The 11007-nt window shown below is 54.9% G+C and overlaps 1 protein-coding gene across 1 annotated transcript in view; it reads right to left on the bottom strand.

The window, feature by feature from the left end:
- Positions 1 to 10519, bottom strand: part of SERHL2 (serine hydrolase like 2) — a 29302-nt gene extending 18783 nt beyond the window's left edge. The window contains exons 1-9 of the mRNA XM_080811009.1: positions 10405 to 10519; positions 10085 to 10141; positions 9066 to 9215; positions 8843 to 8956; positions 8448 to 8489; positions 7999 to 8018; positions 7463 to 7537; positions 5887 to 5996; positions 5352 to 5431 (exon numbers count right to left, since the gene is read on the bottom strand). Coding sequence (XP_080667135.1) covers positions 5352 to 5431; positions 5887 to 5996; positions 7463 to 7537; positions 7999 to 8018; positions 8448 to 8489; positions 8843 to 8956; positions 9066 to 9215; positions 10085 to 10097 — 604 coding nt within the window. The 5' untranslated portion in view covers positions 10098 to 10141; positions 10405 to 10519. The remainder of the gene's footprint in view (positions 1 to 5351; positions 5432 to 5886; positions 5997 to 7462; positions 7538 to 7998; positions 8019 to 8447; positions 8490 to 8842; positions 8957 to 9065; positions 9216 to 10084; positions 10142 to 10404) is intronic.
- Positions 10520 to 11007: the final 488 nt, after the last annotated feature.

Genomic DNA, 11007 nt, shown 5'->3' on the forward strand with positions numbered 1-11007 from the left:
TTTGCAATGGCAACTCCAGGAAACGAAAACAGATTTTGGAGGGTATTTCTGAGGACCTCCAGAAGAGAGGAATTCACCCAAATCTATTGGTATTGACGTGAATCTGACTGCAATTATGTGGCTTGGCTTCTTAGCCTCAAGAGGCTGCTAAAAGTTCAATCTGAAATTATTATTATTATTTTTTTTAAAGATTTTATTTACTTGTCAGACAGAGATCACAAGTAGACAGAGAGAGAAGGGGAAGCAGGCTCCCTGCTGAGCAGAGAGCCTGATGTGGGGCTTGATCCCAGGACCCCGAGATCATGACCCGAGCCGAAGGCAGAAGCTTAACCCACTGAGCCACCCAGGTGCCCCTCAATCTGAAATTATATGAAAAGTTCCAGCAAAGCACATTTTTTAAGAAACCTATACGGACATCACTCTTCTCTCTGCCCTTGTATATACAGTCAGGCCAAACTAGTTAAAACTGGACTTATTTTACAAATGAGTTAGTCTCAACTTGGCTATCTTTGAGGCACATAAGGGTGATTTTTGTGAGAAAGATTATGTTTCAATAACACACCTTTGTGGATGTTAGATTCTAGTTCTTATGAATTATCTCTGAGTATTTGTTGTTTGCCTATAAAACTGGGCTGGATCCTGAATGTTTCTGGTTTCCTCAAATACCTGGTTCTGACTCAGAACTAAAGTTTCCCATTTCCTCCCATACTTCAACTTGAAACGACTGAGAATTAAAACCATTTAAAAATTTTTTTTCACGAAGCCTTGAAGACCGAAGCTAGACAGCTGGAGGTAAACTTCCAAGAAATTCCCTCCACAGCTCATGTTTTAACAATCTTCATGTCTGTCTGAGGCTGTGGGGGCTGGTCAGGAAGATACCAGAGACATGCAGACTGCAGGCCAGGGCTACGTGTCGGCCCTCGCGCCATCTGAACACGCTTCAAGCCCAACAGCTAGAAATCTCGCCAACGGCACTCAGGACTCAAGACACGGGGTTTACGACTTGCGCTAACCATTAACCTGCTTCTCTTTTGTTTCCACAGAAATCCCTCTGGTTGATTACTTGATGGCTTGTACGATGTAGATCGAACTCTGAGAGCCCGCCTGCAGTGCCTCCTGGAATGAAATGACTGTTTAACCAAAGTATCCTATTTTCAAGGCTAAGACTGGTTCGCGGAATCTGGAGCAAACTTCTTACAACAAAACAACAGAAGAGTTAAACTTCAGCTAGGAGGAAACAATGTTGGTCTGTGATGTTTTTCTAAGGGGGAAAAAAAAATTAAAAAAAAGACAAACCTAAAGGGGGAAGATACTAATTCATCACCACACCTCGGGACTTTCGCTATGGTGTGGTGACCCATGAACAAATCTTCCCAGTACTTGCTCATGGGGCTGCTTGGAAGGAAAGGAGGCTCTGACCTTGGAGACAGGAAGACCAAAACAAAACAAAACAAAACAAAACAAAAATACCATCACCACCACCACCACCACCAAAAAAAAACCCACAAAAAACACACAAGAGCCAGGATCCCCCAAAGCTTGGAAGATGGCACACCCCCAGAGCACAGACTTCACCCCGCGGCTTTCGGAGAAGGAATCTGCTAACTGTTCTTGTGAGCCTGTGACGGACCTCGAGGTGTTACTCAGGAGACAGACACACTAGCAGATGAGGAGGACGCCTTGGGGTTGTCGGTTTTGCTCCATAATCCCCACCTCTTTTTCTTGGAAAGAAAATTCCATGGTCAGAATTTCATAAACTTTAGCGTCTTCAGGTGACTTGTCTGGCTGCGGAATATGGTACCTGAAGCTCTTCCCCTTACATGACCACGCCGACCCCACAGCTATGCCCATAACCTTTCTCTAATGAGCCCAACTTCATGGTAACTTACGGAAAAGCAACCTACAATCACAACATACCAGATCAAAATTACTTATCAGAAAGTATTTTACTCACTGGAGGACGCTTCGTACCCTGCTTCTTTTTAACACCCTCAACAGTGTCCCCTGTAATGACCTCTGGAAGCTTGTGGAAGGACGCGAGAACATAAGGTCATAACCACCAAACCTCTCTAACAGACAGACCATGACTACTTGTCTGTTTTACGTAACCCATGTTCTGGGCCACCACCTCCTCGTTTTAGTTCAGGATTAATCAGTCGTCAGGTTACACTACCTCGTGCTACGTACAAATCGGAGGTCACAAAATAGTGCGTACCTTAAGGGAATCTCTTCCCCTTTCCACGCACGTAATATGAATTTCAGTGGAGGGGTACCTGGGTGGCTCAGTGGATTAAGCCTCTGCCTTCTGCTCAGGTCATGATCTCAGGGTCCTGGGATCGAGCCCCGCATCGGGCTCTCTGCTCAGTGGGGAGCCTGCTCCCCGCCCCCTCTGCCTACTTGTGATTTTGGTCTGTCAAATAAATAGATAAAATCTTTATTTTTTTTAAAGATTTTATTTATTTGACAGAGAGAGAGAGAGAGACAGCAAGAGAGGGAACGCAAGCTGTGGGAGTGGGAGAGGGAGAAGCACTAAAGCTAAACTAAGCGCTGCTCTGGGCTATACCTCAGCGGAACAAGGAGGCGTCCGTACGGTACGTTCATCAGGCTGCACACATACTCATACTTCCCCAGAAGCGGACCTTCCTTGCTGCACACACATTAATGCTCCCTCTGAAACGGATGTTCCCCTTGACAAAATAAAAACAATAAGCTACTTGGTTGCAACAAACCTCTAAAGTCCCAGACTCCGATTTGGACGGTTTTCCCAGATTATTTTCTTGGATTTCCCAAGGATTTAGGTCCATTTGACTCAGCACATTTCCTCAAATGTGGAATTTTCTGGATTCCTAATTCTCCTGTGCTCCTTAATCACAACACATGGTACAAAACGTTGTACAAAAACTATGAACCGAAGTACAAAAATTCTAGTCATGCAGAGTGTAGGGTTTCAAGCCGGAACTGAGGACTGTTTATGATTAAGTGCAAAGAGGATCCCTTCCTCTCCCCACCCATCTCTGCCCCACTGCAGCGGGAAGTAGCCAGAGTGGTCATCAGCCCCTTGCACTCAAGGATGAGGGATGATCAAAGGCCTTGGGGACCGAAGCCAGTAACCAGCGAGTGACAGGGCCACTGAGGCTGCTGTAGGGTCCTGACCCAAACCCGCTTGGTCTGGGAACACCGTCTGCCGCAGTGTTTCTGCGAGATGATACTCAAGCCTGACGCCAGGATAACCAAGTGTTAATTCGTTTTGCAGAGACGCAAGGAGTCAGCCAGAACTGCTCAGACCAGCGACCTCCCCAGAGACCCTCCCCTACTTTACTAACTTCCTTTATCTGGTTTTGAGTCACATAGCTCTTCTCCCCTTTACCCAGACCCCTTCCCATTTGCCAAAACCCCTTGCATTCCCCCGCAGGGAGGTCTCCCCCCTCTCCTCGCCTCCTGAGTGTTTGGTTCTGCTGTGCGTCGGGCAGATGAACTTGGGTTCAGTTATAGGATCGGGTTGGGCTCGTGGAGCAGTCCCTGCTCTCTGCTGCCCCAGAGCGGAATGGGGACTGTCAGGGGCTCTGCCACCTGAGGACAAGGACTCACGAACAGCCTGGAACACCGGCTCTCCCAGTGTCACAACACCCGATGGGGGCTGGGAGCCTGCTCAGGCTTGTTTTGGGGTCAGCTCCGGCCCCCAAGGGCCACGGTTGCTGCACAGGGGCTGGGCCTGACAAAGCGACCCAGCTGCCTTACCCAGCCCCCTCCCTTCTCTCCTCACCCTCCCTGACAACTGGTGCGGTGTCCGCGCTCACCCCTTCATGGGACCCGGGCTTCGCCTAATCAGCTTTCCCTGCCTGGCTGGGAGCATGGCTTATTCCAGATTAGCCCACTTCTGCGCTGGGCCATCTGTGTGGGCCCGCTGGGAAGCCCGGGCCCACGGGCCTCTGCCTTGACCTCCCCTCTCCGTGGCAGATTTGCCAAGGTTCAGAGATGATAACAGACATTCCTTCACAACAAGTCACAGACCGGAAACCCAAGGCCACAACGTCCCTTAAGCATATTCTACCTGACCTCACGGTGTGTTGGCAACTTCTGGAAAAACACCACCACACAGTAGATCTCTGGCTTCTTGGGAGCAACTGGAAATTCCAGCCACACGAGGCCCAGAGTTCCCAGTGATAACCACGGGCTAGGCTGTCCTGCTTCCAGGACCATAGTCCCCACCACTCCCTGCTGCCCTCCAGTGGCCCAGTTAATGCCACCACTTGGTCAAATCTGGCAAGCCCCTGGGGTTTTGACCCCTGCCTCCTTTGCTACTTTACAAACTGAAGCTGCATTCGCCTCCTTGCTTGATCCTCTCAGACCATGAGCACGAAGATCCCAAGACATTATTTATCACCTGAGAAAAATAGGGGGGGAGGTGTCTAAATGGGGAGAGGAGACTTGCCCAAGATCGCTGAGCTAGCAGAGCCAGGAATCAGCCCAGGGCTTTGGGCCCAATTTAGTGCCTGGTCCATTTTACCACACTGTCTCCCCTGGGCTTCACCTCCGGGAGCCGCCTCCAGGACCCCTCTGTGGGGTTTCTTCCAGAACACCCTGCATGTTTCTTTTACTACACTTATAAGAAAATGTCTCTTGCTTATCTGTTCATGTGGTTATCGTCTGTTTCTCCTCCTAGAATGGACATTCCTGACCTGGCCTCATCCTGGCTCAACCCCTGGCAGAGTCAGTGCCAGGGAGGGCCCTTGTGAAGGGTGTCGTCGGGAGTCGTGCCAGCTGGCGGGACCGGCCCGCCCGGGGAGGGGCAGCGTCTGCTCCTGCTCCCCGCAGCTCCCGTGGCCAAGCACGGGGCTGGCACTGAGCGGGACCTTGGTAAAGTTTTCCCAAACGGACATAGCAGGAAACAAAGTGCAGAAAACACGGGCCCGAGGCTGCCCTGAAACCAAGGTGCCACTTGTGCTATGTCTCCGTTTCGAAAAACCCCCTTCAAGTCACCCTGCCCCGTAGGACGACCTCAAACCCTAGCCTGGGACACCGGCGCCCACTGCACGGGGTTAGCAGATCACAGCTGGGACGCTCCCCAACATTCACCCCCGACACACCTGATGGGGCTCCCCACAGGCCTTTCTGGGAGGCGCAGCAGCTGTCTGACCCGGCACGTGTCCCTTGCCTAGCAGAGCCTCAGTTTCCCCTGCTGTGCACGGGGTAAGAACAGGGTAGTGGGAGGAGGATGACATGAGACACTGTTTGCTAAGCACCCGGTGCTGTGTCCGGTCCGGAGAGCGAGCAGCCGCGAGACTTCGAGGTTATCGCTCCTCAGTAAAAGCAGGGCCGATCAGCCACGGCCAGAGCCGGCGAGTCCCTACCTGTGGCCACCTTGGTGGTTCCTCGCTGCAGGAGGAGTCGCGCGTTCTCCTCACTCACGTGACTGTTGTTCTTCAGCAACCTGGGGAGGACAGAGGGACGCTGGATGTCTGGGGGCAGGGGGGGCCTGATGGAAAGAAGAGGAGGGCCCCCCCACAAGGGACACAGGCATGTGGCAGTGGGGACATTCACATCGGCAGCGTGTGTGTGTGTGTGTGCACACGCGTGCATGTGTGCCCAGTTATAGGAAGAGGAAGAGGGGGAGACAGTACGTGGAAAGGGGTCTTGGGAAATGAAGGGGTGGCTACAGAGCTGGGAGGACCCGAGGCAGGTAAGCCCCAGCTGGGGTGTCTGGAGAGAGCCAGGAAGCCAGACACCTGCGGTGAGCGCAGAGAGAAACAGGCTCCGTGTGATTTGTGTGTAGGAGCCCGAGGCTTCTCCTGTGCCCCAGAGACGTCCTCCCTTGGTATCCCGCTGCTTGCCCAGGTCTCCCACCAGCCAGCCCCTCACGCCATCCCGCCCCCCGCCAGCACTCACTTCTGCAGCAACTCCTCTGGGTTGACCACCTGCCGGGGCTTCTGGGAGGCCTCCGTCTGCAGCACGTGCTCTATGGCTCCCCGCCGGTAGGTCAGCAGGCACTCTATTCCCTGGGACAGGAGGGCTCTGCTGGGTGGGTGGGACTCTGGGCTGCAGACAGAAGGGCTCAGCCCCCGCCCCCACCCTCGGGCCCCACAACCCCTCAGCCTGCATCCCTTCTGACCCAGCGAAGATCAGCCCCTGAAGGTTAGCCCCGTGATCAGAGCCGGCGTTGTCTGCCTCAGTGTCAGCCCAGCCAGCCCCGCCTGGGGTCCGGACGGCTGGAGGGGTCAGGATGGATGATGGAGGGGAAAGGAAATCTCTGCCAATGGCCAGCGCTTTGCAAGGGTTCAGTATTCGGTCCTTAAGACCCGGGCCATCCAGGCTTGGAGCTTCGGCTGGCTTACTGAATGCCAGCACTCCAGCTGGTGGAGAGGAGACGGCAGAGGGCATGCAGTTCAGGGGCTCCCGGTCCCCCTTCTTGTATACCCGTTTCCACGCCTGGCTCACTCCAACAACAGCCCAGCCCTGTCCACAGGCCGCCGCCTGGAGCAGCAGCGCTGGAAGGGACACGCCCATCCAGCCCCCGAGAGTGCGGGCTGGGGACGACCGGATACTGGGATTCCCTGTGGGGAGATGCTGGGGCACTGCGCTGGGCAACTCAGTGGGTGAGACAGATAAAGGGAGAGTAGCCCAGAGTCTCACCGGAGCCTCAGAGTCACCCACAGAGCTCTCCATTCATGAGACCAGCACCTACTGGGCGCTTACTGTGGGCTGGGGATTGGGCAGGTGGTGAGAAAAAGACAGCCTGCTTTGTGCCCTTTTGGCATTTGTGGCCATTTTACAGATAAGAAACCAAAACTGGTGATGAAGCAGTGTCATCATTGAGAGGCTGAGCTCCGGGGAACAAAGTGACAGAATGGGACAGCGGGCAGGCAACTCCAAGGTCACCTAGTCCAACCTCCTCGTTTTACAGGTGAGAAAACTTAGGCCCAGATAGGCCAAGTGACTGGCCCAGGGTCACCCAGCAGATCAGGAGCAGAAGCCAGGACTCCTGCAGGGACAGCACTATCTGTTGTTACTGGTGGTGGTGGCGGCGGGAGAGATCCGCACATTCCCATCTGTCCGCCCTCAGGACTGCTGTGTGCTATTGTGCAATGTGTACACAGCACAAAGGCATACAACTGAACGTGAGTGGGGGGGGGGGTCCTCATCACGCAGTGTGCTCCCAGAGCTTCCTCAATCCACTGTCCTGACCCTCTTCCACCCCTGCCACTTCGTGATACACTTGGCGTTCTGTAGATCCCAGGCCACATACGGCATTTCCAAGGATGACAAAGGCTTCTGCACGCGTTTTCTCTGCCCACTCCAAGGGGTACAGGCTGCGTATCCTGTCCTCTCTGGGGGCCCCTCGACCCCCCTTCATCTACCTTCTGCCACCTCCTCCCACCTCCCTGCCAAAAGAGGCAGGGCTGAGGACACCACCCGGGGCCTGGGTCTCCCCCATGATAGCATGCATGAAAGGCCCCACTCTTACTTTAGGGTCCAGGGCAAATGGCCATGTGTCCAGCAAGATAAGTTTATTCACCATCTCGGGGAAGATACTGGAAAACTACGATGTGATCCAAAAAGGGAAGAATGAGTACGAGAGGAAGAAGGCAAAGGGACTCAAACTTTTCCCTGGGGATGTTGACGTTTCCAAGGGGCTGGGACAAGAGTCTTTATTCCCTTCAGGGCAGCCTCCCCTCTCCCGGACCTGGAGATCCACACCCAGGCCAAGGTTCACACGCTGGTGGAGGGCTGGATTCCAGGGTTCTCTGAGGATGGGGAATGTGGAAACTCTGAACTCTGCCAGGAATCTCCAGTTTCACCGACCTCCCCGTAGTAAGGATTATTACTGCCATCTATAAAGCAGATGGGCACTAGGCCATCAAACACTGGGTTCAAATTCGTGATATGAGGAGGCACTTCCTTTCCCAGAAACTTCTCCCACCGCCCTCGCCCCACCTCCTGCCCCATCTGCAGGAATGCCCAACGTGGCCAGAGGTAGTCACTGCAAAGCCATCTACTCACCGTCCCGCCCACTGCGCCACCTGGGGGAAAAAAGAGTCATGGGTTGGTATTCCCCAGCTCTCACCAATCCTACTAAAACTTCCTCCGAGGGGCTGCCCCACCACAGGCTAAGGGGCCTCGCCCTCTCCCACCAGGGACCAGGGCTCTTTATTCCCTATCAAACTTGGGGTTCCCTCCCCGGGGGCCACATGACCCCTTCATCAGACCTAGCCACTCGAAAAGTCACATTTCCCTTGTCACATTGGAAGGCAGCCACCTCTGGGGCCCTATGTCCCTTGGGGGAGGTGCCTCAGGCCAAAGGTGCCCAGTGCCCACAGACTCCCTCATCTCTCTTACTTCTCTCTGCAGTGCCCAGAAGTGCAGGGTCCCTGTGTACCACTTCCTCTCCCTCCCTCGCAGCCCCTCAGCCCAGTCAGCCCCCTGCCCACCCACGTGTAAACTGTACTCACCAAAACTATGGCCCAAGATGGAGAAATGCTTCCAGTTCAAGACTGAAACACAGAGGGCTAGGTTTTAGTGGGCCCAGCCTCCCCCCACCCTCTGTCCTGCAGTCCCCGTGCTCAGGACATCTTTCCCCAGCATCTGGGGTGGCCCATTCAGGAAACTAGCTTAGAGGGATTGCAGCTTCTTTACAGGGGTGGAGCCCCTGGAAGGAAGAGCTCTTCTTGGCAGCCCTCCGCAACCTTCCCAAAGTCACCCATGAATTTCTGGGTGACCCCAGATCACTCCCAGTCCAACATTGTTTCCTGGCGATCACACCCCACTCAACGAACAGAAGCGATGTCCCAGTGCACCCTTACACACACACACTCTCTCTCTCTCTCTCTCTCGTTCTGCCTCTTACCTGCTACAACTCTCCGGATCTCACTCACAAAGTTATCCTGGTAATACGGGAGACCAGGGCTGTAATGGGATGAGAGCCCATGTCCCCCGAAATCCATGGCAACATAACGAAAGTCTGAGACAAGAGATGGGAGAGGAGAAGGCATCTAGGTCAGCTGTCTCTCCCACCCCTCATTCTCCCACAGTCTATGTCACCTCGCCCCTTGGCTTCCCTTCAGTCCCACCTTTTGGAAGAAGAGGGATGAGTCTGTCAAAAGTGTTGGCATTGTCCAGCCAGCCGTGCAGGCAAAGAACTGGGGGCGCCTGCTCGGAGCCCCAGACTTTGGCAGCGATGTGGCCCCAGGGCATGACCAGCTTCAGCTCTGAGAACATACCTGGAACACAGCCACACACTCATTCATGAAGGCACTTTCTGAGCCCCTCATCCGTACCCCAGTGTGTTCAGGGCAAAAGCCCAGGGGGCTCAGGTTCCCACACTGCCCCCAGGGATTAGAGGGAGAGAGCCTGACATGGGTTTGGGGATACCCAGAGGAAGGAAATTTAAACTGGGTCCGCTGAGTGAGGAAAACCAGGAAAACCAGCAGACGGTTTCACGGCAGAACTTTGTGGAATTGGAACTTTGTGGAATCTGACATTGCTGGGTGTGCAACCTTGGGCCGCTTAGTAAAACCTCCTGAGCCCCAGTTTCCTTTTCTGAACAGTCCTGGCAATAACCAACAGTCTAAACTTTCAGAGGGCAGATGGGGTGGTCCCTCTCCCTCACAGCAAGTCGGATCATTATCACTCTCCCTTCGCAGACCTGCAAACCGAGGCACGGGGAGGTGTGCAGTCTGAGCCCAGAGATCCCCAGGGAGAATGAAGTGGAGCGAGGATTTGGTGCCGGACCCCAGTCCGGACCACCCAGCACCACGCTGTCTCCGGACTAATCGGATCAGGGCTGCCTTCTCCCGGGTCCGGCACTGACCTGTTCTGCTGGCCCACCCGGCCCGGCTGGAACCCTTTGCGGCCCCAGAGCCCCGCGCTTGCTCCTCTACTTGCTACTCTAGCTTGGAGCTCCCGGAACCTTTAGAAGCCACGTGCAGCCCTCTCCCGGGGTCCCCACCCTCCCGCGGGTCGAATCAACCCGCTCCCACTTCCGCTCCGGGGGTTGGGGGGGGCGGCAAGGAGGTCAGTGGGCGGCGGGAAGGGGGTGACGTCCCCCATCCCACTCCGGTCCAAGGGTCCTGCGGCGCAGCGTCTTCACCCTTTGCAGCCATCCAGCCGTCGCGCAGCGGTCCTGACGCCGACGTGAGGTCGCGGTCTGTTGAGTAAAAGTCAGAGCTTCAGGCCCCGCCCCCCGCCCGGCCCCGCCCCTCCGCCCACTGCCCCGCCCTCCCGCCCCTCCCGTCCTCCCGCCCCTCCCGTCCGCCCGCCCCGGAGTCTGCGCGCGACTTCCCGCTGACAAGGGCACTTGACTTGGCTCTCAACTTTATCCCAGAAGTCCCTGAGCGCCCAGAGACGCCCACCCGGCGGCTAGAGAGCACTGGGCGGTGGCCAAACTGCCTCCAAAATTTTGGGCCGCACCTGGGATGGTATTCGTGTGAGTGAAGTCCTTGCTTGACACGTGGGTGACGGGACCCAGGCCCTGGGCAGTCTCCACGGCTGGCCTCGTTCCCGCGCTGGACCAGGAGCTGGCGAAGGCCCAGGGAGCAGCCACAGCCAACGGGCCACCAGCTGGGTCCTCAGTGGCTTGCGCCATTGGAATGAAGTAGGGGTGACTCCGTAATGGTTAAATATTCACCTGGAAGGCCAGGCTGTGTCCGCCTTGTTCTGGTTGTCCCCTGGGTCATCATCAGTAGTGCCTGCCACGAACCAGCCTTAATATTTGTTGCACAAGTGAATGAATGTGTAAATTGGGGACATGGAGAACCCCCACCCCAGGCGAGAAAGGATTATGGACAATAACATTGAGCCTGGAAAGGATCAAGAACCCCGAGTCCTGAAGGAAATGTTTGGGGTACTAAATCTTATAATAAAGGTGCTACAGCGCATCCTCGAGTCAGTGGCAAGTCTAGGACAAAGAAGGCAAAGGGCTTCTCATTCATTCACCACCATTTGCTAATTAGAAGGCCTAGGAGTGACCCCTCAGAGGTCCCAGTCCAACAGAGCCTCTAAATGGTGAAGCCG

The sequence above is a fragment of the Martes martes genome (genome assembly GCF_963455335.1).
Source record: "Martes martes genome assembly, chromosome: 8".
Classification (NCBI taxonomy): Eukaryota; Metazoa; Chordata; class Mammalia; order Carnivora; family Mustelidae; genus Martes; species Martes martes.